Source organism: Anomalospiza imberbis, chromosome 15 (genome assembly GCF_031753505.1).
Source record: "Anomalospiza imberbis isolate Cuckoo-Finch-1a 21T00152 chromosome 15, ASM3175350v1, whole genome shotgun sequence".
Taxonomy (NCBI): Eukaryota; Metazoa; Chordata; class Aves; order Passeriformes; family Viduidae; genus Anomalospiza; species Anomalospiza imberbis.
Window position 1 is genome coordinate 3,612,595 of NC_089695.1, and position 27,240 is coordinate 3,639,834.

At 58.3% G+C, this 27,240-nt stretch overlaps 1 protein-coding gene across 2 annotated transcripts in view; it reads right to left on the reverse strand.

Moving 5' to 3' along the window:
• The window catches only part of CXXC5 (CXXC finger protein 5), a 36,275-nt gene that overhangs the window by 5,416 nt on the left and 3,619 nt on the right, over nucleotides 1-27,240 (reverse strand). For both annotated transcript variants that reach the window (XM_068205574.1, XM_068205575.1), the window contains exon 2: nucleotides 388-1,457. In XM_068205574.1, the coding sequence (XP_068061675.1) occupies nucleotides 388-1,173 (786 nt within the window). In that variant the 5' untranslated portion in view covers nucleotides 1,174-1,457. The remainder of the gene's footprint in view (nucleotides 1-387; nucleotides 1,458-27,240) is intronic.

The window sequence follows — 27,240 nt, forward strand, 5'->3', positions numbered from 1 at the left end:
AGGTCTGCCCCAAAAATTCATCCCCCTCTTCTGGGGTTGGATGTTGCTCCCCAGCTCAGGAAGCTGCCACCTGCTGAGGACAGGGGATGCTGTCACCAAAACCCCAGCAGAGCCCCGCTGCTACCTGTGCTTGCAAAGGGGAGAGCAAAGTCCAGCATGCCCAGGGAGAGACCCCAGCCCTCCTCCCCACATCAATCAACCCCAGTACATAGCACGGGGTGGACTAGGGGCACTGGGCAGAGTACACATCTCAGGGTGAGAGCTGTTAATGGAAAAGGGAAAAATAAAAAAAGTAAGAAGTACCAGGTGTTTTATTATCTAGGGCAAGATCCAAACCCAGGAGCGCAGCCCGAGGAGGGGTTAGGGTGCCTGAGAGGGGCCGGTTACCTCCAGTGCTGCAGAAGGCTTCTTTTTGAGTTCTTCACATTTTCGGAATTTGCAAATCTGGTGGCCAGTTTTGCGATTCCTACAACTGCTGCACTGCTCGCAGTTTATCCGTCTTCGGCAGGGCGGGCACATGCCGCATCTTTTCCGTTTCTTTTTCCCCGAATTGATGGCAGATGCCAACTCATTCTGCATGGGATACTCTGCCAAGCCAGCCATATGGAGCGCGCTCTCTGCCAGAAACACGCCGGCAGGGGTCATAATGAAAAGGCCTGGGTTGATGGGAAAAGCCCCCAGGTAAGGAAAATCAGAGGGGCCGTTCATTGTCTCTGCAGCTGAGACTGCCTCCATGTCAGAGATACCAGTCCCGTGCTCGCTTGTTAGAGGAAGATGCTCCTGTACCACTCTTTTGAGCATTTCTGTCGACTGAGCAAACTGTTGGAGGGCGGTCTGTCCTTCTGAGGAGAGCTCCGACATCCGGTCTAATTTGCTCAGCATACTAGAGATGTTTTTGTGCTTTGAGGTAGAATGACTTTTATCCACAGTCGCATCGTTGCCATTAGCTAAGGGGTTGCCTTTCTCTGAATGTTCGCTTACCGAGCTGCTGCTACCAAAGGTGGAATAGTGGGAGAGTGGACGGGACTTCTTAAGACTTTTGTTCAAAGGTTCACTTATTATTCCACTTTTGTTCCTCCTCTCGGAGTTGACAGGGGGTTGAGAGTCATCTTGGTTATTTTTTTCTGTCTCTGGCTTGTTCCCAGTGTCTTGATGGGATCCCGAATTTGACATGGTGCCCAGAGCACAACAACCAAACCAACCCCAAAATTAAAAAAAAAAAAAAATAAAAAAAAGCCAAAAAAAAAAAAAAAACACCAAAAAACCCCAAAACCCACCCTAATGCCAAAGCGAAAGACCCCCAAAGCCCTTCTGGTAGCACTGGCCCGCCAGCCACCGGGGATGCTTAGACGGGACCACGCATCAACGGGGCGTCTCCTCCCGCGCTGGCTGCGGAGGACTCAGGGTGCTCTCAGTGCACAGACATACTCTGCGGCTCTGGGACACACCACGCGGCTCTGGAAGGAGAAAAGAAAAGAGAGTTAGAGCTGGCAAGAGCCAACAGGCTTTTCAAAGCGGCTCTTCCTCCCCCTGCCATGAAAATCTCAGCGCTGCAAACAAAGGAACTCCAGGGAACGGACCTCGGTGGAGATCCGTTCCGCTGCTCTCTAAAAGGGTCGCCATCCAGACAGAAGTGGGGGGTCACAGGGGAAGTCCTGGCCTGGTAGCAATGGCACTCTGATGCTTAAAGACTCTCTGTGCCTGGCTCTCCTCCCCCAGGGACAGCAGCCCCAGGGAAGTCACGGGGCTCATCTCCCGCTCCGCTCCAGCAGCATGCGGCCCCACACCGGACGGGACCGCAGGCGCCAGCGGGATGCTCCCTGGCCAGGAGCTGGAGCTCATGCAAGGGTGCCTGGTTCCCACCCTGCAGCCACCCTTGTCCCCCAGCCCAAGTGCCATGGAGGCAACACCCCAGCTCCCACAATCCCAGGGATGCTGCTCACCCAGCTCAGGCTAAGCTGCACCCCTTCTCCTCCTCCTCTTTCTCCTCCTGGACCATTGTCCCTGAGCCAGCACTGGGCAGGGGAAGGAAGCCACATGGAGAGCAGCAGTGTCCACCTTCAAGTGCCTCAGGGATCCACAGCATCCTCCTCCAAACCCCACCAACAGCTGCAGTGTTCACCCCAAATCCCATAGGGAGCTGCACCATCCAATTCTGAGTCACTTCCAGCATCTACTTCCAAATCCCATGGGCAGCAATGGTGTTCACCTCCAAATTCCCGTAAGAGCTGCAATGTCCACTTCCAAATCCCGTGGACAGCTGTGGTATCCACCTCCTACCTCCCAACCCCACCAAGGACTGCAGTGTCCATCCCCAAACCAAACAGGGAGCTGCAGCATACACTTCCAAGCCTCATCAGGAGCTGTAGTGACCACCTTCAACCCCATAGGGAGCCACAGCATCCACCTCCAAGCCCCACTGCTGACCTCCTGCCATGCCCCAGCATGCCCAGCACATATGCCCAGCTGCTCCAGTAGCACCATGGGCTCAGCAGTGACAGCAAGAGCCTTCCTGGAGCGGATGCTATGCTGCTGTCCCTAGGGCGACTCCAGGGCAGCTGGGTCCAGTGTGGCTGCAAACACTTGTTGTTGTGAAATTCCTCCTCCTCCTCCCTCCAGAGCACGCACGCACACAGGCACCGCCAAGTAATCAGGCTTTAGAGGAGAAAAGCTGCAGGGCTTAATGGAGCAGGAACCCAGGTCCCCACCCCGGCGGCAGCTGGGGGAGGGTGGCACTGGGAGGAGGCTTCTCGCCCACCCGATCCCTCCATCCTGGCTATCCCAGCACCTTCCTCTCCGGAGCCCAGACGGGGATGTGGCCAAGTGTGGAGAGCTCTGCTGAGACCCTCACTCCAGTTTAGGGGTGATGCAGCAGAGCAAGGGGCATCCCTGCACCCCCACACCCCACTCATCCATCACCCTTCAGATCCCCTTCTCCAGTGCAGCCCCAGGAACCCCACAATAGCCCAGGAGGACCTTTTCCCATGGACAGAGCTTGGGCATCGCCGTTAAAACGCTGATGGGGGCAAGGTCCTAGTGCCAACTACCGTGGTACCGGCTGCGGAAGCAGCCCCGGTGTCTCACTCCGGTGCCAGAGCCGGCTCGCCCACGAAGAAACCCCCCCGCCCTGGCGCTGAAAACCGCTTGCTTCAGCTGCTGCGGGATTTAAGATGCAGCGCGGATCGATGCAGGGCTTGGGCTCCAGCCGGGAGCTCGCCAGGCCACGTGGGGAGGGAGGGCTGCGGCGGCAGGACGGGCTGCCCTTCCCCAGCATCCCGCTCCACGCCACGCAGGGGGATGCTGGGCAGCCGTGAGGTGGGGTGCACCCAAAGGGATGACGGGGTGCTGGGAAGATGGGCGAGCTGCTGCCATGCAGCTGAACCACTCGTCCCCTCTTCCAGGGAGGTGGGGGACCTGTCCCTGGAGACCTTAGGACGGGTCACACCTTAGTGCCGACAGCAACGGGCGCTGGGGCCGGAGCGGGGAGCGCGGCAGGAAAAGCACCGGACGGGAGGATGTGAGATAAAGCGCCCGGTGGTGTTATCTCACGCCTGCCCGCGGCCGCCTTTCCTGCGGCCCTGCGCCTCTTCCGCCCGCCCCGCGCCGCGCAGGGAGCCAAGCGCCCGGCCACATCGGCCCGGGATTTGCCACCCTTCCCGGGGCATCGGAACCACCGTGCCGCGGGGCTGCCGGCGAGCTACGAGTGGTTCCCCAGCCACGACTGCTGGAGATGCTCCGCCAAAGAGCTGGGTCCTTCCCGCATGGGTCTTCCCACGGCCCCACAGCGGGGTCCCGGTGCCAGAGTGGAGGGGACACCAGCTGAAGCCGCGGCGTGGTGACCATTTCCACCAGTTCCCATCTTCTTCTGCAACCAGACACACCGTCCAGCCTCCCTGGCTGGTCCCACCATGCCACAAGGAGCGGGTACCAGCAGCTCTGAGCCCCCGCTCGCCGCCCTCTCCCACCGGGGCGATGGCTGCACAGCCTGGCACAGCCCCCCCGGGCACCCACGGCTGCGGGAGAGCCACCCCAGCCCACCCGGTGCGGCTCCCCGCACCCACAGAGACACCGGGCATGGCGCCGTGGCCGCGCTCAGCCCCAGCGGCGCAAGGCAGTGCCCGCTGTTGGCACGGGGTGCGGCGCCGAGCCGTGCCGAGCTGTGCCAGCGGCGCCACCGCACAATCCCGCCATTGTCCCGGCCGCCGCTTTGCCTCCGCCAGCTCCCACCATCTGCAACCACCCGGCGTGCCCTCCAGCCCCTGGGGCCACCGCGCCAGCAGGAGCCGGACACCACGGCCGTGCCAGCTGGGATGGCTCTGTCCCCACACTGTCCTCGCCAGGCACCCCAGACCGGGGTGCTGGGGGGTATGTGGCTAGTTCACATAAAAGGGGGGGTCCCCCACGGGACCACCCGGCACAGCAGATATCGCTGCTCCTCGCCAGCCGCTGCCCGGCGCCGTCATTAATTGCAGCGGGGGGAGGAATTAATGATCTTAATCCCTTCTTTATGATTGACCCGAGTAAAGACGGTGAGGGCCCCCCCGTCCCGTTTCTGCCCCTTTTCCGGCCCCCATCCCTTGGGGAAGGCGCCGGGCAGCGTCATCTGGGTGCCTGTCAGAAGGTGCTTAGTCCCGGCCGCGGCATTAAGGGGCACGTGATGGGCTCCCTCGCCCGGGTCTTTGCACGGGGCAGCTTAACAGCCTGGAGGGACGCCAGGGTTCAAGGGGACACCACCAAGGTCGGGAGGCCCCAACCCACAACCAGGGGTTCCCAAGCCTTTGCAGGACACTGTTCTCCCCTGCAACCAACCCCCTGCCATGTCCAGGGTCCAAAGGCCAGGGGGTCCCAGGGTGAGGGACAGCATGCATGGAACATGTTGCCCTGAGAAGCTGTGGCTGCCCCATCCCTGGAAATGTTACAGGCCAGACTAGAGGGTTACCCAGTTACTCCAGGGTTTGGAGTAACCTGGTCTAGTGGAACATGTCCCTGCCCACAGCAGGGGCTGGAATGAGATGATCTTTAAGGACACTTCAAACCCAAACCGTCCTGTGAATCTATGATTTCCATGGGTCATCCCAAAGACCTGCCTCCCACCAGTCTGGAATGCTCAGATGGGCCAAGGGAGCTGTGGTCTCCCATAACCCTGGCAGGGAAAAAATGGGATACTCCTCTACAAGGGTCTTCCCCCAGTTCTCAGCACTACACCACCCCTGACCTCCTTCAATCTGCCCCAGGGCTCCCTGCACCCCAGCACACAGGGGACTGCTCTGCAATAGTCCTGACAATGCCAAAATAAATAAAGGTTGCAAAAGGATCATCTCTGGTGGTCCGGAAAAACCCCTGCCAGTCAGGGAGACTGGCTGAGAGTCCCCCCAGTTGCAGGCACCGTTCACTGTCAGAGGGGAGCAGGAGAGGAGCTTTGCTTTTTCTAAAAAATGACAAGCCGCAAATTCCAGCTGGCTCCCCTGTGTTTTCATTGCATGGCTGGAAAGCCATCAGCTCCCGCCGACCTAAAAAGTCTCGTCTTCAAGAAAGAACTTCTGCTTTCCTTTAATTTTAAATAAATCACCCTCCTCCCAAAAAAGCCGCCGGTTGGTCAGCCGTGCACAGACACGGCGTAAAGGGAGAAGAAAGCAGCAAAGCTGAAGCTGAGCTGCTCCCGGGCTCTGGAAACAAAAGGAGAAAATCAAAATTCGCCTTTTTTCTAATCCCTGGGCGCTGGGTGGGCACTGGGGGCGGTGGCTTTGTCCGCCTGCAGCAGACGGAGGACGAGGACGGAAGGGACCCCGGCGTCTTTTCAGCCTGGAGAAAGGCTGCAATTGTCCCCTCTGCTGCGTTTTTGTCCCCACTTCCTCCCCCTCACCGCGTGGCCGCCCGCCCAGCATGGCCCCCACCTCCTCCCCACCACTATCATTCCCTGCTGATGGATGGACAGAGAGACGGATGGATGGACTCAGCCGTGCCATGGACTGACCCATCACCAGCATGTGCCCCTCTTGAAGGCATCCCAGGAAAGATGTCAGTCAAGGCAGGCTGTAACCAGAGGCACCTTTTCCTTGCAGCTCCAAAGAGCGGCTGGAGGTGGTCCCTGTGTTCCTCAGCTGCCCTGGCTGACAGTGGACAGGACCTTGAGATGGCCAGGAGCACGGGACCATAGGTGGTGAAAGCGATGCACGGGGAGACAAGACACCAGAGGCATCCTGGTGTCTGAAACACATCCTGGGATGAGACACCCAGTGGGTAGAACAGCACCACGGCCCTGTAGCACTGCCACAAGCCAGAAGGTCCAGCAGCAGCCCAGGTCAAAGGCTCAGGAGAACAAGCCCCACCAGAACAAGGTTCACAGCAGCTCCGACCCCAGCACCACAAGAGCTGATTCAGCTACCAGGTGCCCATTTCCACAGCACAGTCAAACCTGCTGTTCCCTCCACCAGGTGACACAGGTCAGCTGAAACAGGCGGTGATGTCTTATCACAGCCTCACCAGCCAGATGTCCAGCAGCAGGTGAAGCAAGAGAGAATTCAATCTATGATCTCCCAAGGCTGATTACCCCTACGGGACACCCATCCATGGTGCCTGATAACCAGGTGCCTGAGGCAAAGACAAGCCTGTTATTTGCAAGCCATCATCTCTGTCAACCCAACAGCCCCCAAGCTCTGCTCTCTGCATTCATCCTTCCAAAAACTGGCCCAGCCAGAAGATCCACTCCTGGACGAACCATGGAAGTTACCATCACCCACCACCTTTTCTCGAGACATCAAGAGAGGACACTCAGGCCTGGGGGAGGTTGGGGCAGTGCTGTGAATGCTCAGGCTCACCCTGGGTGGGTTAAAGACACAGAGGTATGACAGGTCAAGGTATGACAGATTGCCACATGGGCAACTCACACAGACATAGCTCATCTCTTGTGCTCCAGAACATCCTTCAAAGAGGCAGTCATGGCAGCCACTCTGCTTGTCTCTGCTGCCGAGGTGGCACTGAGGGATGTTAAGAAGCCAACTCCTGAATTAAAAGGCTATGGAAGATTAAATCCAGCATCTGGAGTGTGCCCTGGAAGCAGATGGTGAATCATCATGGTGCACAGAGTGGCTTTCACCCGTCTCCTTCTCACAGGCAGCCACTCGGCCCTGGTGATGTGACCCAGGAGCAACTCTGGACATAATACACAGGGTGGGCCAGGATGTGTCCTGCCAGGCACATCCTCAGGGACAGCGTGGTGAGGCCATGCCACATCCTGCTGAGCAGGCAGGAGGTGATGCCACCTCCCCAGGTGGGCTCCTTCCACCAGGGATCCAGCAAGGGCATATTTTTTCCCACTGGTGCTGGGTTTTTCCATGTAGCCCCATGGCGGCTGCTGCAGGCTTCCCCATCTGCTGGCAAAGCCACACCCAGATGCCTGACTCAGGCAACACTCCAGAGCCTATCACCAATGTGCCCTGGACTGCCAAGGAGCTTATCATCGTGGAGAGGACAAGGAAGTGCCCAGGGATACCACTGCCTCCGTGCACATCCTTGAACCTCACCCTGTGGCCCTGGCACAGCTGGAGCCACCAGCGCAGGGACCGACCTGCGCCCGGGGCTGCCCCAGCTGGGAAATGTGGCTGTGTCCTGCCTCCGCAGGGTGGTGGTTACGGATTAAGGAGTCTTAAATGTCAGACGACCAGGCGCTCCCTAGAAATCCACTTATCTCCGCTGCCACTCGGAGCGGCCAGAGCCGGGCGGTTATGGAGATAACGCGATTTGAAGCGTCCACCCGAGCATTGCAGGGCTGCGGGTGCCCTGCGGACAACGCCAGGCACCTCCTCCCCTCCTCCACTCGCCCAGCTGCTGCCCAGAGAGCCGGGTGATGGCCACACTGCTCAGCCCGGGGGCTGCACCCACCTGCATGGTCCCCCCCTCCCCAATTCCGGGGAATGAGGGAGGCTTGGCAGCCTCGGTGCTCATCCATCCCCCCCTGTGCCAAAGCTGCACCAATTCGCTGCCCAAATCCTAAAACGACTGTAACTAAAACCTACCAGATTGAGCCTGGGGAAGAGCCCCCCCCCGCCTCTCCCCCCTCTCCAAATGGGATTGAACAGATCTGCTCTCGCACGAGCCCAGCTCGCAGCCAAGCAGCATCTGACATTCACGCGCCGTGGCACGGCTCTGCCGCTCGCCCACTCCCCCCAGCTTGGCATCGCCCCGGAGATGCGCCATCAATCCCAGCCCAGCAGAACACCCCCTGTCCTCTGCTAATCCCTTCCAGACCTTCCTGGAGGGACTCTCTGGCCCAACTAGTTCCCCATGTTCTGTCCACCGAGTGAGGTCCCCAAGGTGTTTCAGGGCTGTGAGGTTCAGGGGACCAGGCAGAATGACCCCAGGGCACGGGGGACAGGTGGGCAGGGGCAGGCGCTGCCCAGTGGCAGATGCCAACAACAACGGGCATCCCAGCAGGACCTCCAAAGAGCCGGGGGGCTGAAGATGGCTTTGCCCCAAGGAGACCCACACATGCCTGCCTAGGTCAAGCTAAGATGTGTGAATCGCTCTGTTAACAGATGGGGCAATTACAGCATCAATTACTTGGGGTCTGACCGACAACCTGGTCACGGAGAGACCCTTGGCATGGGCAGAGTGAAGGGAAGTTAATTAAAAACCAGGGGAAAAGCTGTAGCCACAGTCACATGGGAATGCTGGATGGCAAAGAGCCCCAAAGCCAACAGTGTCTCCTTCAGTGGTGTTCCACTCCATATGTGCCACCTCCAAGTGCAACCTCCAGCAGTGCCCAAATCCATCAGTGCCACCTTCAAGAACAGCTCCAGCCCGGAGAGGTCCCCTTGTGCTCCCAGCTCTCTCAAAACCTCATCCCTCCACATCCCACCAGGCAGCTCCATGGTGGCAGAGCACAAACCGAGAGGCTGCTCCAGATCCCAGGAGAGCTGACACTGGAATGGGCCGGTTCACCCACGCCAGCACCTGTGTCACTGTCACCACTTGAGAGCACCGGGGCCAGCTCGGTGCATTTGAGTTTGGCCTCTAATGGGTGGTGGGAACCTTATGGTGCTCAGTGATGAGATCCCAAATACCCACGATCCCTGCTCCTGAGGACAACCGCTTTGGAAGAACCACTTTTCCCAGCAGGAAGGCGACGGCCCCATCGGAAAGCCGCCGGCCTTGTCGGAAAGCGGGTCCGCAGACGGCAGCTATTGACAGATGTCTAAGAGGACGGCGAATAATCCCGTCTTCCTCTGGGAGGATTCGGGTCGCCCTCGCCCTCACCGGGGGTTTATCCATTGTCTGGATCTGCCGGCGGTTGTTATTTTTGGTCAGCACCACGTTTTGCTTGGCCTCGCTGGCAGGAGGGAAACAGGAGGAAGAAGAGAAAGGGGAGGAAGGCTGCTTGGCCAGGGCTTGGAGGGGGGAAGACCAGCTCAGCTTTGGGAGGGGGCAGTGAGGCACCCCACAGCCCTCAGGGAGTCGAGTTGGTCTCTTCCCAGCCCCACAGCCTTGCTGAGCACAGCCAAAACTCACCACAGTGACAGGGCTAGCACTATCCCATCCCCAGTGGTGCCCAGGGGAGTTGCTTCCAGTTAGCCCAGTGGGCCAGAGAGGCTTAAGAGGTTTTGGGGTACAGGTTTTGGGAGGCAGGCAGCAGTCAGGGTTCTCTCTGTCACCAAAACCAAGTGCAGGGGAGTTCTCTGAGGAATGAGCAAACCCTGTCTGCAGACCCACACATGTCTCAGGTCCATGCAGACAAGCCAAAAAAAGCCGGGTAGCTTCAGGAAGACAGATCCCCAACCTGCCCTGACCCCCTGGGCTGTGGACTCCCATCCCTCACACCTCACCCTCAGCACTGCAGCATCCCAACAGCATCCTGCTGGCAGGTCCCGTCCTTCCTGGTAGCTTGGAGCTCACCAACATTGCAGGGTGCAGCTCAGCCAGCCTCTGAGATCTGCACCTACAGAGGCACTAATGAGACACTGGAACAGGCCACCCAGAGCAGCTGTGGCTGCCCCATCCCTGGAAATGTCCGAGGCCAGGTTGGATGGGGTTTGGAGAAACTCAGGACAGTGGAAGGTGTCCCTGCCCATGGCAGGGGTTTGGAATGAGATGAGCTTTAAGGTCCCTTCCAACCCAAACCATTCCATGATTCTGGGATTCTATCCTGCTGAGACAGGTACAAGGGGAGGCAGAGCTGGGGTAAGAGCATCCAAAAGGATGTTTCTAGGGAGAAGACACAGAAATGCCTCAAGACTTTGCTTCTCCCCATCTCCCCAGCAGCAATGCAGGGAGTATGCCCTCAAGGCAGGGCTTGCCATCCTTCTCCAAGTCTTTCCACCACCTCCCAGTTTGCCTGCAGAGCAGGAAAACAGGATAAAGATCCCTCCCAGCTCCGTGGGATCTTGCTCCTACAAGAGATGGAAGGCATGAGCACAGAACTGCCTCTCCTGAGCTTTCCCCACGCTCAGCACCGCTTGTCATTCAAGCAAACCCCGTGGCCTTTAAGCTGCCAAGGTACCAGAGCTGCTCTGGAATCGGAGTTCGCTCGGCTCCTGCCCTGGAGCAAGGAATCTGAAACGCTGCCACTGGAAACGAAACAGAGCATCCGTCATTTTACTTGCCAGAAATATATCCAGCCCCCAAAAAAAGAAATACTGCCTGCAAAAGAGCCAGCAACAAAGCCCTCGATTCCACCGGTGAAGCAGAGCCCGGTGTTGAGCATTTCCACTGGAATTCTGATTCTCTTCCCAGTTCAAAATCACCCAAAATAAAACGAGCAGCAGGGCCAGGTTATGGCCAAAAGGGCCAGAAGAAGGGCGCCAGGTCATAATCAGAAGCTCTCACCTAGGATGCTACAAAGAAAATCCATGGATTTGAAAAGAAAAGAGGCAGGTGGCAGAGGCAGGGCTGGAGGGGATGAAAGATCCAGAGGAGCACAGCGAAGCCCAGGCAGCCCCGCCACGGGGATGTCCAGGGGAACCCACCCTGCCCACGGCATCCTGCCCGCAATCCTCCCAGGCAGGCAGGTCGTCACCCCCAGCCATTCCCAGTCGCATCCCCAGGAAAAGCAGCAGCGCATTCCCAGCCAGCCCAGCCCCCAGCCCAGGCACGCCAACCCAAATATCTGCGAGAGGCGCTCCCCTCCCTGGGAACGGCGACTCGCCGCAGAGTTCACATGCCCCAGCAATGCCTGATTAAACTCCCAAACTCCAAGGGAATACCCCTGAGGCTGTCTGAAGATAAGCTAGGAGCTAAGCTGCTCTCAGGAAATGCAGGAACTGGGAAAGAGCAATCCCTTTTTTTTTTTTTTTTTTTTTCCTTTTAGATCCAGAATAACACAGAGCAAACCCTGTTGCTCTCTAGCTCAGACACAAGCTGAGCTCACTGCTGTGCACCCCGAGAGCTTCCTGCTCCCCGAGACATCGCAGGTGACTGACCCCTGCTGCAAGCCAGACCCTGCTGGAGGCAATGGGGATGGAACCAGAGAGCCCAGGACAGCTCCAGGCAGCGCAGGCGAGCAGGCTGGAAGGTGCTGAGCAAGAGGAGAGAGCTGGAGCCCTGGCAGAGGGGAGGGTGCTGCCCAGGACATTGGGTGCCAGAGGATGGGGACACTTGCTGCCAACACCTCCAGGACTGGGATGCTTGGCAGGTGTTCCACCATTTTGGTTCACCTCAGGCACTGGTTTCACTGGTCCTCAGGCCTCCTGCACCACTCACTGTCTTTTTCCATTCCTTGAGCTCTTCCATGTGGGATGGTCATAGCACCAGACCCGGATCTCCCAGGCTATCCGCACACTCAAGGGCAGGACAGTCAAGGAAACCATGTTAATGCAGCAGCCAAACAAACAGGGAAATTGGAGCATCCTGGGATCAAGAGGAAGATGATGCTCCTCCCTTCTGCACCTGCTGGATCCCAGGGAGCAAGCAGCATCTCATCCTCCAGGAGAGCAGAGCCACAGGCAGGGATTGAAACACGTCTTGGGGACCAGGGAGCCCCAAGGGTGTCCTGGCTGATGATGGGGACACTGCAACACTGGCATCAGTGGTGACCAAATGTCCCCAGACACAAGGTCTGCCTTCAACCAGGACCATGGCTGGGGAGACGTACACCCAACACAGCGTGCCGTCAGGTGAGCAAACACGCCTGAGGCCAGAGGACACACATGGACTGACCCAAGCCAAGCTCTCCTTCAGAGATTCCTCTTGGATATCTTTTTGGTTCTTAACCAAGAATCAGTCCAAATGAAAGGCATCTTCCTTCCCTGTGCATGGCAATAGAGGATAGAAAAGCAGCACTGCTGGGCAGCCTGCTGGCAAGAGTTATTAGGAAACTGTTTCTGGAAAACTATTCCCAGAAAACCGCCAGGCCCATGATGGGGTGCAGGGCAGGCAGGTGTTGTACCAAGGCCCAGCTTCTGTATTTGATCAGATACCAGTCTGGCTGCAGAAAACACTGGGACTGCTATGGAACAATCAGATTCTCCCTGGAGGTCCTGCTCAGCCTTGAGACCCCACCGTGGCCTTTCCATGCATGGAGGGGGTATGGAAGATCAGTGGATAGAGACTTCTCACCATGGCCTGTTGTAACAGAACAAGGCACGAGGGTTTTAAACTGACAGAGGGCAGGGGTAGATAAGATATGAGGGAGAAATTCCCTGTGAAGCTGGCACAGGTGCCCAGAGCAGCTGTGGCTGCCCCATCCCTGGAAGCGTCCAAGGCCAGGCTGGACAGGGCTTGGAGCAGCCTGGGACAGTGGAAGGTGTCCCTGCCCATGGCAGGGGGTGGAATGAGATGGTCTCTTCTGACCCAAAGCATTTTCTGATTCTATGGCAATTTTGAAAAAGCACAAGTGAGGTGGGAGAAGCTGTCAGGTCCTAAAGAACCAGACCCAGGACATTTGGAAAGCAGAGCTGGAGTCCTGGGAAGGGGGAAGGGATCACCATCACCAGCCACAGCATCAGTCAGGATGGGAGGACCCTCAGCTGAAAGAGCTGCAGGACTCACAGTAAGAAAAAGAGGTTCACTCTATGACCTTGAGGACAGCAGCCATGGAAAAACCCATCTACAAGCTGTCACAACACAGAGGAAAATAGGGAAGGGCCACAAGACCAAGCCTTGGGAAACTGAAGCATGAAGGAAACACTACTTGGTGGGAGTGGGAAAGGGCTTATCACACTGGAGACATGCTTTGAGGGGACTGACTGCAGGGTGTCAGCCTGTCTGGGCTCACTGCACCTTCCTGGCCCCAAGCTCTGAGGGGCTACACTCAAACTAGAGCTAGATGTCAATGCTTCTGCCTTCCCTCATTTCCCAAGTGGCAGGCTGGAATGGCAAGGAGCAAGTTGGATGTAGCTGGTGTCTGCCACGTGGTGGTCCAGCCCTTCTCCAGCAAGCCCAGGGTGGTTCAGGACTCCCAGCCTGCTCCCAGCACCTGCCTGCCACACTGGTGAGCCCCCTGCAAGAGAACCATCTTCCCTCACCAGGGAAGGGTTTGATCCCATCAGGGTTTTTATCCCTCCTGAAACCCAATGCCCATATCCCTATCTCCAGATGAATCTTCCCACAGCACTGCCAAGCTCCTGGCATGAGAGGGAAGCTCCAGAGCACAGAGCTCCCAACCAAATGGGTTCCCACTGCCCGCTCTCAGCTTCCATGATGAACATCCTCTTCAACTTGCTGCTTTTCCAGCCTCCTCCATCCCATCCTCCTCCCTCTTCCTCATGCCAGAGGATCCTGCACCTTGCCCTCAGCAGCATGATCCATAGAGGATGAGCCCAAGGAAGGCTGAGGGATGAGCAGGGGCTGTGGGATGAGCTGGGCAAAGGAGTACCCACAGAATCCATCCCCCAACAAACTGGAGCACCAGCAGATATGGACTTTGTGGTGGTGGATTCTACAAAAACGAACTTATCCTTGTGTCTGGAATGAGCCCTGGAATTTTAGGGATTGTCCACAACATCTCTCTCAGTGTTCTGACAAAGCTGTTTTCATCCCATGACCTCCACAAAGACCTGTCTGAGGGGGGAGGAGGGGGTTCCTATTATCATAGCTCCTGACACTTTTGACATAAGGCACATCTAGGTTAAGGAAGAGAAAATCCCAAGTAATTCCTGACCAGGTTCCCCTCGACCAGTGTGGCTTCCCCATCCCCATCCCAGATGGACCTACCTGCCCTCTCTGTACTTTTCTCCTGCACACTGTGATGCTGAACAACAGCACCCGGAGGGGGAACATCCTTCTCTGAGGATTTTTCAGACAAAAAATTTACTTTTTCACCCTGATGATGCATTTTAACAATGCAAGAAAGCCAAATCCTGGTGCCAGGGCTGCAGCCCTCACTATCCCGGGGGAAGCAGCCAGCACCCACGCCGGGGATTCAGGATGGGTGTCTCCAGAGGATGGCCACGGGCGTCCTCTCGTCCCTGCAGCAGCACCCCCGCTTCAGCTCAAGGGGTTTAAGCACAAGTCCCTGCTGCAGCCCCCCGAGGTGTAAGGCTCCCTGAGCTCTTAATGGGCTTACGGAGCCGCTGGGACCAGAGCGGCTCCGCCAGCGCAGCGCCCAGGGGGACTCAGAGGCATCCCCGGCTGGCACCCTCGGTTGGCACCCCCGATGTGCCAGGGGCCACCCGCCAGCCCCGTCCCGGATGGCGCCGAGCGCTCAGCCTGCCCTCTCCCTATCCCAAATCCCACACGCCTCCTCCTGCTCTCCTAAAGGTTGTGTGTCCTCCCGAGCCCTACAGCAAACCCACTGCCCCCAGGCCATGCTGCCAGCCTGGCACCCACACCTCCCTGCCTGCACCTGCAACCTGTGCCCCACACTTGCACCCCACTCTGGTTCTCGCTCTACTCCTCACCCCATCATGACTGTGCACCCCACATCTCACCCCACATCATCACCCAGGGCCACGCTGAGACCGCACTGAGCAGCAGGACCAGGGCACTGCCACTGGGGCAGGACCAGCGGCAGATCCCCCCCACTCCGGGGGGTTCAGACCCCCTCAAATCCAGGCTGAGTGTGCGAGGAGCATGTGCTATGCAGCCTGGTAAGGCTGGAGGGGCCAGCACACCATCCCACACCATCCCCAGGAAATCCTGTTTTTCCAGGCTTGGATCAAGCACAGTGGACTGGGAACAGTGGCCGGCATGAGCGGGGCCATCCAGGGAAAATCCTACTGTAAAGCAGTAAAACCCCATTCACTAAAACCCCATTCTCTACCAGCACAAGTTTTGGGGAGGCAGCCCCTGGCTGGATGCACTCTGGCAGGGAAGGCTCTGCCCTCCTCTTCGTCCTGTTTTGGGGATTTGGACTTTGTGCCTTTGGGTTTTTCCAGAGGGGAAATATTTTTAAAAAGCAAAAAAAAAAAACCCAAAACCTAAGAACATTACTGAATCCTGTGAATTGCCTATCAGCTGTTGTACACGCACATGGCACAGAAAAATCCTTAACAAATTCCTGCTGAAAAATAATAAAAAAAACAGGGAAAACCCACCAAAGGCTGAGCTTGCCGGACACAGCGCGCCAGGAGGGGCTGACAGAGCTGTTACGGTCTATTGGGCCAATAATCCACAAACTAAGACAGATTTATTGTACATGGCAGATCCTAACAGCTCCAAAGAAACCATCACTGTCTCCTGGCGCTTAAAATTCACTTTCTTGGGGGGAAAAAAAAGGGCCAAAATATGGCTTTATGAGATAAGATGCGTGGTTGGACCATTCTGTGACAGGCAGAAGCCTGTGCAAACACATACACGGCTCTTTTTTTCCTTGGTATATAAATATATAAAATATCTCCTCTTCCAAGGCAAGCGCGACTGCATTACCCGTCGGAGCGCTGTCCTTACCACCAGATTACCCGGCTTGGTTTCACCTCCCTTAGCAAGATGGATTTGCAGGGATGTTGTTTCCGCCTTGATATTACTGATCAAAAACAGGGGGAGATAAAAAATCAAGTTAATTAAAGATAAAATGAGCCCCTGCATCTATCTGGCTTGCTGGGATGGGTGAGTTTGGATGCCCTCTCCTTGGAAGGTGTAAGGATCTGAGAAGGGAGATGCTGGAGAGGAGAGCAGGCTCTTCCCACTGGCGTGACAGTGATGGCAAGCCTGGGATGGGGGGATAGCTTGATGTTGATGATGATAATAAAAATAATAATATTAAAAAGGTCAGAGCTGGTGCTTTCGCTGTTTCTGGCAGACAGGACCCCAGCCAGTGTGGAGCAGCAGGCCAAGAGCGGGATCAGTCCGATCCCATCGGTAATTGCGTCGTCTGTTCGAATCTCCGCGAGGCTGGAAATCACGCTGGGCCCGGCTCTGAGCTCCCGGCGGCTGATCATATCGGACGGGGATCAAAGAGGCTCAGCTTACGGCTTTAGAGCGCGGCTCGTCCCAGCCGGCGCTGCCGCCCGGGGGGGGCCGGGCTCCGCTGGGCCCGGCGGGGCCGCGCACCCGGGATGCTTCTGGGAAGCTCGGAGGGTGCGTGGGAGCGAGCATCCCTCAGCGGGGCGATGCCTGGGGGGACGGCCAGCCCGGAGCCCCCCACGGCACGGCGCCTGGATGGTAGGTCAGCTGCCCTGACAGCCCCACAAACCCCCGTGTGCACCCCAAAACCCCCAGCGTTATGGGGGTGAGCGTGGGGAGCTGGAGCAGGCAACCAGGAGAGAAGCTCTTGGAGGCTCGGAGTGATGCCCGGGGCAGGGATGGGTGCAGGGAGGGGCGTTTGCAGGGATGCCCCAGCTGCAGACCTCGGTTGCACCCCAAAACCGTGCCAGGGGTGCGAGCAGTGGGATGCTGGAGCAGACAAGGGCAGCAGCTTCCAGCTGCACCCGGAGCCGCGGAGCGATGCCCGCGGGCAGGAACGGGTGCAGGGAGGGGCTCTGCATGGATGCCCCGGCTCCAGCCCTCCGGCCGGCGGTGCAGCAGCGGGAAGGGATGTGCCGGGACTGGCCGGGTGGCTCCAGGGAGGGAGTTGCACGAGTAATTAGAGCAGGAGGCTGTGAGTCAGCAAACGATGCGTAACCCTCGGCGAGGCTGACAATGAGGCAAAAGATGGCAGTTTCGACCGAGAGCGCCGGCTGAAAGGGCACATTTAGATATGCAAAAAGCAGCAACTCCTGACAATCCCAGGGCTGCGACCCGCTCGGCAACCCGTGCTGCTCCGGAGCCGCCGTCTGCCGCCGAACTCTCGACGCCTTCCTCCAAAATCATTGTGAATAGAGACATGGGTGGGCGCAGACCCAACCCCAGGGAGCGAGGTCGTGAGGATCGCTCCCAAAAAAACAGCGTCAGGGGCAAACACCGGGCAGCCTCTGCTCCAGCACCCCGTGCTGCCTGGAAAGTGGGATACTACCAGCCCCGGCAGCTGACCTTGCTCCGGGTGCCCAGGGAGAAGCAGCCACGGTGCTCCAGGATGGATATTAAGGTTTGGCTTGGAAGCAAACCCCAGCGTCCCCCCGTTTTGGGGGGCTGCATCAGGGCTGCAGGCAGGTACAGCCGCCCTCGGCGAGAAGAGTTTAATTAACCCCGGAAAGCGATCGTTAAACGGCCGGCCCGGGTAATCGATGCGGAAGGGGCAGCTTTGCTGCCGAGGGACCATCTGCTCCGGGGAGCGATGGCGGCTCTGTCCCCCCCGTCACCCCGCGCCTGCCAGGAAGCGGCCGCCGCCGCCACGGGGCAGCTGCTTTGGGGGCTCGATCCCGAGCTGAACCCCGGCCAAGGCATCCCGGGGGGATGGGAGCTGCCCCTCGCCTCAACCCTCGCTTCCCGTAAAGCCCCAAGCCCCAGAGCCACGTGATTTCCGACACGGCACGGCCCCCCCGGCTCCAAGCCCACCGGAGGGTCCCTCCACAGCGAGGCATCCCCCCGCCCCTGGCAGGATGTGGCTGAAGCAAAGCTGGCCAGGGACGCGGCCAAGCACCCTTCTCGCCTCACAGCTATTTTCACTCTTGAGATGAGTTTGTGGCAGTCTCAGCCTTGAGGGCTCAGAGGGTTTGTGTCTTTTGGAGCACCCAGCCCCCTGCACACCGATGGCCGCATACCCGAGCGAATACTCAGAGGGATGCTCTCAGCATCCCGGCATCACCAAGGATATGTCATCTTGGCCTGGGGCACTCTGTCCCTTCCCACTCCGCAGCACCCCCAGGCCTTTCTCCAACCCTGAATTTCCAAGTTTCTCCTTATTTCAACCCAATAAATGATGGTGGGTGCTCAGGGGCAGTAAGGCTGGGTGTGGTCCATCTGCTCCCGGAGGACCCAGGAGCTACTCCCCACTACAGGCACTGACTCCAGGGCATGGCACTTGGAGAGACCAGTGTCCCCAGTGGCATCCCTCTGCTATGAGGAGACCTTCTGCCATCATCACACCCTGACCAGCTCCCAGGATCAACACACTCTGAGAAGCCTGTGGGGCCATGGCACTGGCATGACCCTGTTGGGGTGCTGCAGAGCCTGGTCATGGAGCCACAGGCACCCTCCTCCCAGTCTGGATCTGTCCCCCACCCATCAGGAGGAGAGGAGCATCCAAGGAGGGGGAGAGCTGCAACCCCAGAAAGAAAGGAGCCCAAGGGTGCTTCCAGAGGAGGTGCTGGCACAAGGAACAAGCCCTGGGACACAGCATGGCCAGGAGGCCAGGAAAAAGCCCTGTCCCATCCTCTTGCCTTGCCTGGGGCAGAGGGGATGGTGCAACTCCTGAGGGCCCAGGCATGGGCAGGGTGTCAGGTGGGTCCCCAGGCCAGGGGGCCAGCAGGGCTCAAGGTGACCTGCAAAGCTCAGCGTGGGCTCATGCCCTCCTTGCCCCACAGATGGAGACATCTTGGGCTCCTCCTCACCTCCCCAGACCTGCAGACCCCAGGGAAGGGGACCATGGTTCTCCCCACTCCCATGGCAGCAGCTCAGCTGGCAGGGGACAGTGCCCCTGCACCAAACCACGCCCGTCCTCACAAACTGGTGCCAGTTTGAGGGCCACCCTGCTCCAGGCAGGTAGATTCAATTTCTGGTTGCCAGCACCTCTGGGAAAGCAGGCTGAGGCTCCAGCATAGAGCTGGCTGTGTGAGGGTTTGCCAGGACACCCAGCACACCTGAGTTCCCAGGGGAACACTCAGGGATGCTCCTGGTATCCCAGCATTACCCAGGGTACCAGCACCCAGACACTGGACGTGGGGATGAGATGACCCTTCCCATCCCACCTGTCTGGGCAGGGATGCCCATTCAGCCCAGTGGGAGAGCAGCTGGAATACTCTGAGCAGGAGGCAGCAAGGAGACCCCTGAAAAGGAAGGGGGATGCTCTGCTTCCACTGCAGGAGGGAAACTGAGGCAGGGGAGGGCGGGGATGGGCCCACACACTTGGAACAGCAAGGGGACTTAGAGCCAGCTTTTCCTGATATTCCCCATCCAGAGGGGGGATGTCTGTCCCTGTCTGGGGACAGACAAGATCCCTGTCCCCACTCTGTGCTGAGGACATGGAGCAAATGCAGAGCAGGAACAACCCTCTGCCCTGGCACTGCCACACCCCAGTATGGGACATGAGACAGGATCACACCCACAGTGGGGTGCTCCCCCCAGCCCTCTCAGGAAGGATTCAGCCCCTCAAACTGGGCGTCAGCCCCAGAACAGTGCTTAAACCACCCCCCAAAACCACTGCTCAACCTCTGAGCCAGTACTCAGCCCCCTGAAATGGTGGTCAGCCACCCAAACTGGTGCTTGGTGACCAAAGTGGCTCTCAGCTTCCCAAAACAGTGCTCAACTCTAAGCCAGGGCTCATCCCCCAAGCCAGCACTGAACCCCCCAGTGAGTGCTGAACACCCCAGATGGGTGTTTGACCCCTGAGATGGTGCTCAGCCCCCCAGAATAGTGCCTGACCCCAAGATAGTGCTCAGCCCCATGAACCAGCCACTGAGCTGCTGCCCAGATCCCAAAGTGAAGTTCAGGCCCCAAAGCAGTGCTGGAGCCTCAAGCTGTCCAGTCTCCTAAAATGCTGTCTGACTGTGATGCTGGTGCTCAGCCTCCCAAAACAGTGCATAACCCTCAAGCTGGTGCTCAGCTCCCCAAAACACCAAACCCCCCAAATCAGTGCTTGACCCCTAAGCTAGAACAATGCCTGACCGCCAAACCAGTTGCCAGCTCCCCAAAATGGTGCTCAGCCCCTCGACCTAGTGCTCAACACCCCAAAATGCTGCTTGACTCCCAAGCCAGTGCTCAGCCCTCAAAAAGCCTTATCCCAAAGGAGGGGTCAACCACTCCAAGGTCCTCCCCAGGCACAGCCATTCCAGTTTACTCCCAGTACACCTACTGGTCACATGGTCCCTCAGAATGGCCAAACAGCCCTGAGGGGGTTTTCCCAATATCCTTTGCCCCTTCATCAGCAAAAGGACACAGGAACACCATAGCAGGGAAGCCATTCCTCCCCAACACCCTGGCTCTGGGAAGGGACATGTCCCTCACTCTGTGTCCTGGAGGGGAGCCCCCTGACCACTTTCCCATCATTTCCCAGGGGAGCATCACCAGTGGGATAGACAAGATTCCCAGAGCTCCGCTGGGAGCCTCCCTGGCCCCAGAGCCATGGAGGGTGGGGGTCCTGGACAAAGGTAAGGAATATCAGGCACCAGGTCCCTGGTTATCCCAGGAGGTGGCTGCATGGTGGGATGGTTTGTGGGATGCAGACCAGGGACCATGGGTGGGATGAGAGCACATCCAATCTCGAATGGAGGTGGCTGCTGGCTGTGGGGAGCACTGCCAGGGGGCTTTCCAGCCCTGTCCATCGGGATGAGCTGCTGAAGCCACCCTCACAGCCAGTGCCAGCTATTCCCAGGATCAGGCTGGCAGTGGTTATGGGTATGGCTGAACCCCAAAGCACCAACCACAGGCAGCCCGGGGACCCCCAGGGACTGGCCACAGGCCCCCAGCACCCCCATTGCCCCAGGTTCCCCTTTTCCCCCAGCTCTGGCACCTCCAGAGCCCCAGACACAGCCCCCATCCCTGCCCCATCTCACATCCCTCCCCACTGTCCCCCACCCCTAATCGAACTGGCTGCCGCACAGACTCATCCCAGTTTAATCTTCACGGTGCATCAGGCAACGGGGAGAAAACACAACGATTTTCTTTTTTTTTTTTTTTTTTTTTTTTTGGGTCTTAATCTTTACCTGGGGTCAGATTTACCAATCCTCCCACTAATCCCCCAACGCCTTCGCAAAGCAAAGGGCCCCCTCCTCCACCAGCCCCGCGGAGTGAGTCCAGGGAGCACCCATAGCCCCAGGGTGCTTTGGGATTAGCGCTCCAGGTGACTCCATTTTTTTCCCAACGAGGTGGCAATACATGTTTTTAAAGGCTTTTTTTTTATTTAAGGAATCTGAATGTGAGGATGGGGGAAGGAGATCACTCGGTAGTGGGGAGATAGGGGCAAAGCCTGGGAGTCTTGGCTCCACTGACAGGCTCAGATCTGGAGGAAATACTCGGGGAAAGGATGAGAAACCACTTCTTAGAGAGGATTCCATGCCATTCCCCGCCTCAGTTTACCCGTGTGTAGAGATGAAAGGTCACCCCTTCTCCCGGGGATTCCGACGGCACCATCTGCCCCTGAACAACCTCCAGGCCACCCCCGGTGGGGCAGGACTGGGAATCACCCCGGACCTGCAGATGGCAGAGTTAGGGGGCTGCAGATGTGGGGACAAGAGTTCCTATGGATGTGGGGGTTGTGGGATCCCTGTGGATGGGGGGACACGGGCTCTGCAGAAGGGGGGCAGGGAGAGCAGGGGGCTTTGTGCCTGGCAGGCTTTGCAGAGAGGGGCAACAGGGATCTGCATAAGGAGGCACAGGGGGCCCTGCAGATGAGGGGACACAGAGCTTTGAAGATGAAGGGACAGGGGACAGGGCTCTCAGCAGAACAGGGGGACAGGGATGCCTGGAGGCAGGAGGGAATATGGGCTTTTGAAGATGGGGGCACAAGAGTCCCTAAAGACATGGGGACAGGGGTCCCTATTGATGAAGAGACGGGAGGCTCTGTAAAAGGGGGACAGGGGCTTTGCAGGTGAGGAGGGGACAAGGGTGACAGGGTTCCTTGCAGAAGGAGGGGACAGGGGCCCTGGCAGATTGAGAGGGACAGAGGAGAGGGGTCCCTGCAGTAAGAGAGATCAGAGATCCTTGCAGATGGGGGGACAAGGGTGTTGCAGACAGAGGGGACAGGGATGCCTGCAGACAGGGGAGACAGAGATCCCTACAAATCTGCCCTTTCCACACCAACCTCCCGCTGTGCCCCCCTCCCACCGAGGCTGCCCCCCAGCTCTGCTGCGGCGGGGGCTGCGCAGACACCCGTGGCTGGGTGGGAGGCGGGGGCTGCCAGCAGCCGTGCCCGGCCCCGAGCCCCCCGCGGGCGTCGCGCCCCGGCGGCGCTGGCCGAGCTAACCGGTTATGGCAGCGCGGCCCTCGCCGCGACACCGCGCACGCTCCGCCGCGGCCGGCACCTCGCCGCGCCAGCCTGGAATTTGCAAGCTGTCCTGATGCATTAAAGCGCAAACGCCTGGCGTCCAGCTCCCAGCCCGGTGCCCGGCTGTGCCAGGCCATGGCATCCCCTCCCCGGGGACGCCGACACGGGGCCAGCTGTCCCCAAGGGCGCCCGGAGCCACCATCATCATCATCTTCATCCTCCACGCTTATTTTCCCCCAGCCCCAGTTTTAAATAGAATGGAGAGATGGTGCCAGGCTCATGCTGTCACCGTGGTGAGGCAGGGGACGCTAGGGACATCAAGAGTGGAGGGTCCCCAGCAGTGCTGGCAGAAGCCTGGCAGCATGGGTGACAGTGGAGCCCCTTCCAGCAGGCAGCACGTTGTGCCAACCCAGGGCATGGAGGGAATGGGGAGAAACAGACAGACACGGATGGACAGATGGATGGGATGCTCTGTTGCCATCCCAGGGACAGAGGGATGGGACCCGAGGTGAATGCCATGGCACCCCTGCAAGGACCACGCTGGAGAGCCAGACTCAGAAGTGCTGCAGCCCCCTTGGACAGCAGCCATGCCATGGGGATACCAGGGTCCCCCCTCCCCTTCAGCCATACTCACACTGCACCCCTCCAGGTTCACTCCCTACACTGGGTACTTCCCATGGACGCAGGAGGGAAAGGTGAGCAGGGACAGCCCAGCCTGGCACTCACAGTTCAGTGTCCAGCCAGCACCTACCATCCCAATCCCCCACCCTGATGCCTTTCAGATTCCCTCAGACTCCCCAAGACCACTGTCACGTGTGCCATGGGATCCTCTCCAGGTCTTGGAAGGGACTGAGTCCACTGTGGGAGGATTGGGCACCTGCCAAGGGTGGGGGCAGAGGGGACACCCCAATCCCCGGCACTCGCTCGCCCCGCACCCACACACGCAGTGATGCTCCCAAATCGTTCAGGAGCCCCACACCCACCCGATGGCCAGCAGGACACACTCATTCCCCAGAGGGGCAGGATGGGCTCAGCCGGCTGTGCCGATCCCAGCCGGAACGGGCAAACAGCAGCGGGATGCCCGTGGGAGGAGGGAGCGGCAGCAGCCGGCTGGAATAGGAGTGTGAAGAAACGGCTCTTGCGTGCTCTGTCCGGAGCCAGCTAACGAGGCCATATTTGAAATGCTTCGCATACCTCCGGTCATCAGATTAGTGAGATGCAGAAGGTAAAGCAGAGGGCAAGAGGAGCGCTCCCGGCTCCCAGGCAGCGATCCCGGGCCGGCCGCCGCTCCAACCGGCCGCGGGAACTGGGGAAAAAGTCCCCGGCTGGCAGCGGGGCACAGGCAGCCAGTGGCCACGGGCACCCCGGCAGTATGGGTGCTGGGATCTGCCTCCCCGCTGGGATCCCGCCAGGGCACGGTGCAGAAGGGAAAGGTGGGGAAGGATAACCTAACGTGCTGCCATGTCCTGGCCACCAGCCACTGCCACCTCCCCAGGGCCCAGGTGAGGCCTGGACCTGCTGAAAAACCTTTCAACATTTGACAGGGGCTTACAGGAAAGTCAGAGAGAGACTTTTCACCAAGGTCTGTCATGATAGGACAAGGGGTGAGGGATTTAAACTAAAAGAGGAAATTTTGGGATTGGATATTAGGAAGAATTCTTCCCTGTGAGGGTGCTGAGGCCCTGGCACAGGGTGCCCAGAGCAGCTGTGGCTGCCCCATCCCTGGAAGTGCTCAAGGCCAGGTAGGACAGGGCTTGGAGCAACGTGCTCTAGTGGAAGGTGCCCCTGCCCATGGCAGGGGCTGTAACTAGATGACCTTTAAGGTCCCTTCCTGCCCAAACTCTTCTAGGAGTCTATAGAAGAAGCAAGATCCCACAGAGCCTCCAAGCATGATCTGTGGACACAGCTCACCTGCCCTTCCCAAGGCATCAGATCTGCCTGGGCATGAATGGTCCTCCCTGGCCCTGCTCCAGGTCCAGAAGTGGCAGGAGAGCAGGAAGCTGTCTGTGAGCAGCAAGTGGGTGCAGAGGAATAAGAGCTCTTACAGGATAAGAGCACCTGGATCTGCGAACACTTGGGACCCTTTAGGGTTGGGATGTTCAACTGAGAACGTCTCAGCTGTCAGGATGTTCAAATGAGACACTGGGCTTGGATCTGGACCCCAAAATCCCATCTCTGAGGGAGAGAAAGAGGCCCAAAGACCACAAGGGCAAGTCCTAGCAAGAGAAGTGAGAACCAATGACACCAAGACCCTTGGGGACACCAAGAGAGAACACAGAGGCTGAGTAGATGGAGCTGCCTTGTTTGGTTGGGCATGGACAACTCCACATGGAAGACTGTGGGAGATGGATAGTGCCCAGATATCCCACAGAAAGCTGGGGCACAGACATGGACTCAAGGCAGATTTACCAAGGCAAAACCAAAATATCCATCAAACAAGGGCTGCTTCCAACCACAGTCAACCACCCACAAACCAGGAGGTGACCAGGGACAGTGGCACCACAGCAGGCCAGAGGGGAACATGCCCAATCTCATCACAGCTCAGCACAAGCCCAGTCCCCATTCCAGCAGGCACCATACCCAGGGAGCTCAGCACGTGCTCAGCAAATGTATGCCAGGGTCAGCCGAGGGTACCATGGGTGGCAGCAGCCACCAGAACCCACTGGAGTCACTCACAAGGCCAGGACAGCACTGCTCCCAGCCCTGCCACCACCGAGGGGACAGTCAGACCCTGGGGATGAAGCCCATCTCAGAAGTGACCCAGAAATGACAGAGTACATCTCACCCCGTGGGCAGGTCCCACCCATCACCCACAGTGTCCCCTCTGAAATATCACAGGGCTGTCACAGGGCAGGACCAGTAACCCGAGCCCTTTTCCAGCTCCCACCTCTCAGAGTTGGGAGGGTGGAGATGGAAAAGCACATCCTGCTTGGAAAATCAGAAAACAGCTTTTCTTTTTTCATTCTTTTCCACCGCTTCCAGGGTCACGGCCAACACACATCCTCCCATGCCCGGGCCACCACAGTGACAGCATCACTGCAGGGAGGTGATGCATCCTCATCCTCCCAGCACAAAGGATGTCCCCGCTCAGGCGATGGAGGATGCTCTGGTACGAGTGACACTGTCCAGGACAAGGACATCGAGCTAGACCCACACATCCCAAGGCGAGCTCACAGCCTGGGAGCCATTAGCCCTGTCCCTCTTCCATGCCAGAACCATGGATGGTGGAAACCAGGGACACCAAGGCAGCCACTGGAAAACCTTCTGACCTCAAAAATCCTTTTATCCACATAATCACAGGCTGCCACCCATGTGCAGCACAGGCTGTCATCTCGGACCATCAACACACTCCACCTGCCTGCAAGCCATGGGAAAAGGCAAGCAGGGATGAAATCACTCTAAAGATATCAGGGACCAGCACTCCAGAACCCCAAAAGGAGAGACTATAGGGTGGGCACATCACAAGAACTGAGATGTTGACAGACCCCAAAGCTTTTTAACTGTGGATGTCAGGTGCCTGAGGGCCTGAGGCCAGGGTAAACATGCCCTTTGGACTTTCCCAAAGGCAAAGGAACCCACAGGTTGCCCTCAGCCACTCACTGGGGTCACACCGTTGTGCTGCCTGCTGTCCCTGGAGCTCTCCTGGGGCTCCAGCCCCATGGTCCCAAGGGATACAGGACATGGGTAGGGATGCAGGCTGCTCCTCACCCACACGTCCTGATGCTCCCCAGTGGGCTCCCCAGGATGGCAAGTCCCAGCCTCCCCACCAGGACATGTCCCCCTGCTGAAGGCAAAGGCAGCTGCAGAGCTGATCCCCACAGCAGAGCCACTGCTGAGCAGCAGCAAACTCACATTTCCTGCACTCCAGCCTGGGATTTCCCACTGGCCACCTTTGGAGGTTGTTCCTCCTCCAGACACCCTTTTGCTCACATGCTTCTTCCCTCCTGCCTCTCCCACACCACTGCTCCCTGCACCAAATCTCAGAATGGTTTGGGGTGGAAGTGACGTTAAAGCTCCTCTCCTTTCAACCCCCTGCCATGGCAGGGGCACCTTCCACTAGCCCAGTTTCTCCAAGCCCCTTCTAGCCTGGCCTTGGACACTTCCAGGGATGGGGCAGCCACAGCTTCTCTGGTCACGCTGTGCCAGGGCCTCACCACCCTCAGTGTAAAACATTTCTTCCCTATGTACAAGTTAACCCTGACCTGTTACAGTTTAAAACTCTCACCCCTTGTCCTGTCACTCCAGGTCCTTGTCCAAAGTCCCTCCAGCTCTCTTGAAACTCCTTGGAGCATTGGAAGGAGCTTTAAGGTCACCCTGCAGGCTTCTCTATGCCAGGCTGAACATCCCCAGCCTGTCTCCAGAGCAGAGGGGCTCCAGCCCTTGGACCTTCTCCGTGGCATCCTCTGGACCTGCTCCAACAGGCCCCACATCTGTCTGTGCTGAGTATGCCACAGCTGGATGTGGTGCCCTAAGGGGGTGTCCCCAGAGCAGAGCAGAGGGGGAGCACCCCCTCCTCACCCCACTGCCCGTGGTGCAGCCCAGGATACATTTGCCTTTCTGGGCTGCCAGTGCACAGTGCTGGCTGATGTCCCATCTGTCACCCACCAGCACCCCCAGTCATTTTCTGCAGGGCTGCTCCCAGCCTATCCATTCCCTCACTGGTGCCAGGACTGGGACTGTCCCCACACAGCTGCAAGATCTTGCACTTGGCATGACTGAACCTCCCACCTTCCTCTTTCCCCATCACCTGTCTGGCAGGAAAACAGCCAATGCCACACACCATCCACTGCCAGCATCTCCATCCTTTCCCAAGCCACCACAGCCCATCCATTCTCATGTCCCCAACTGGG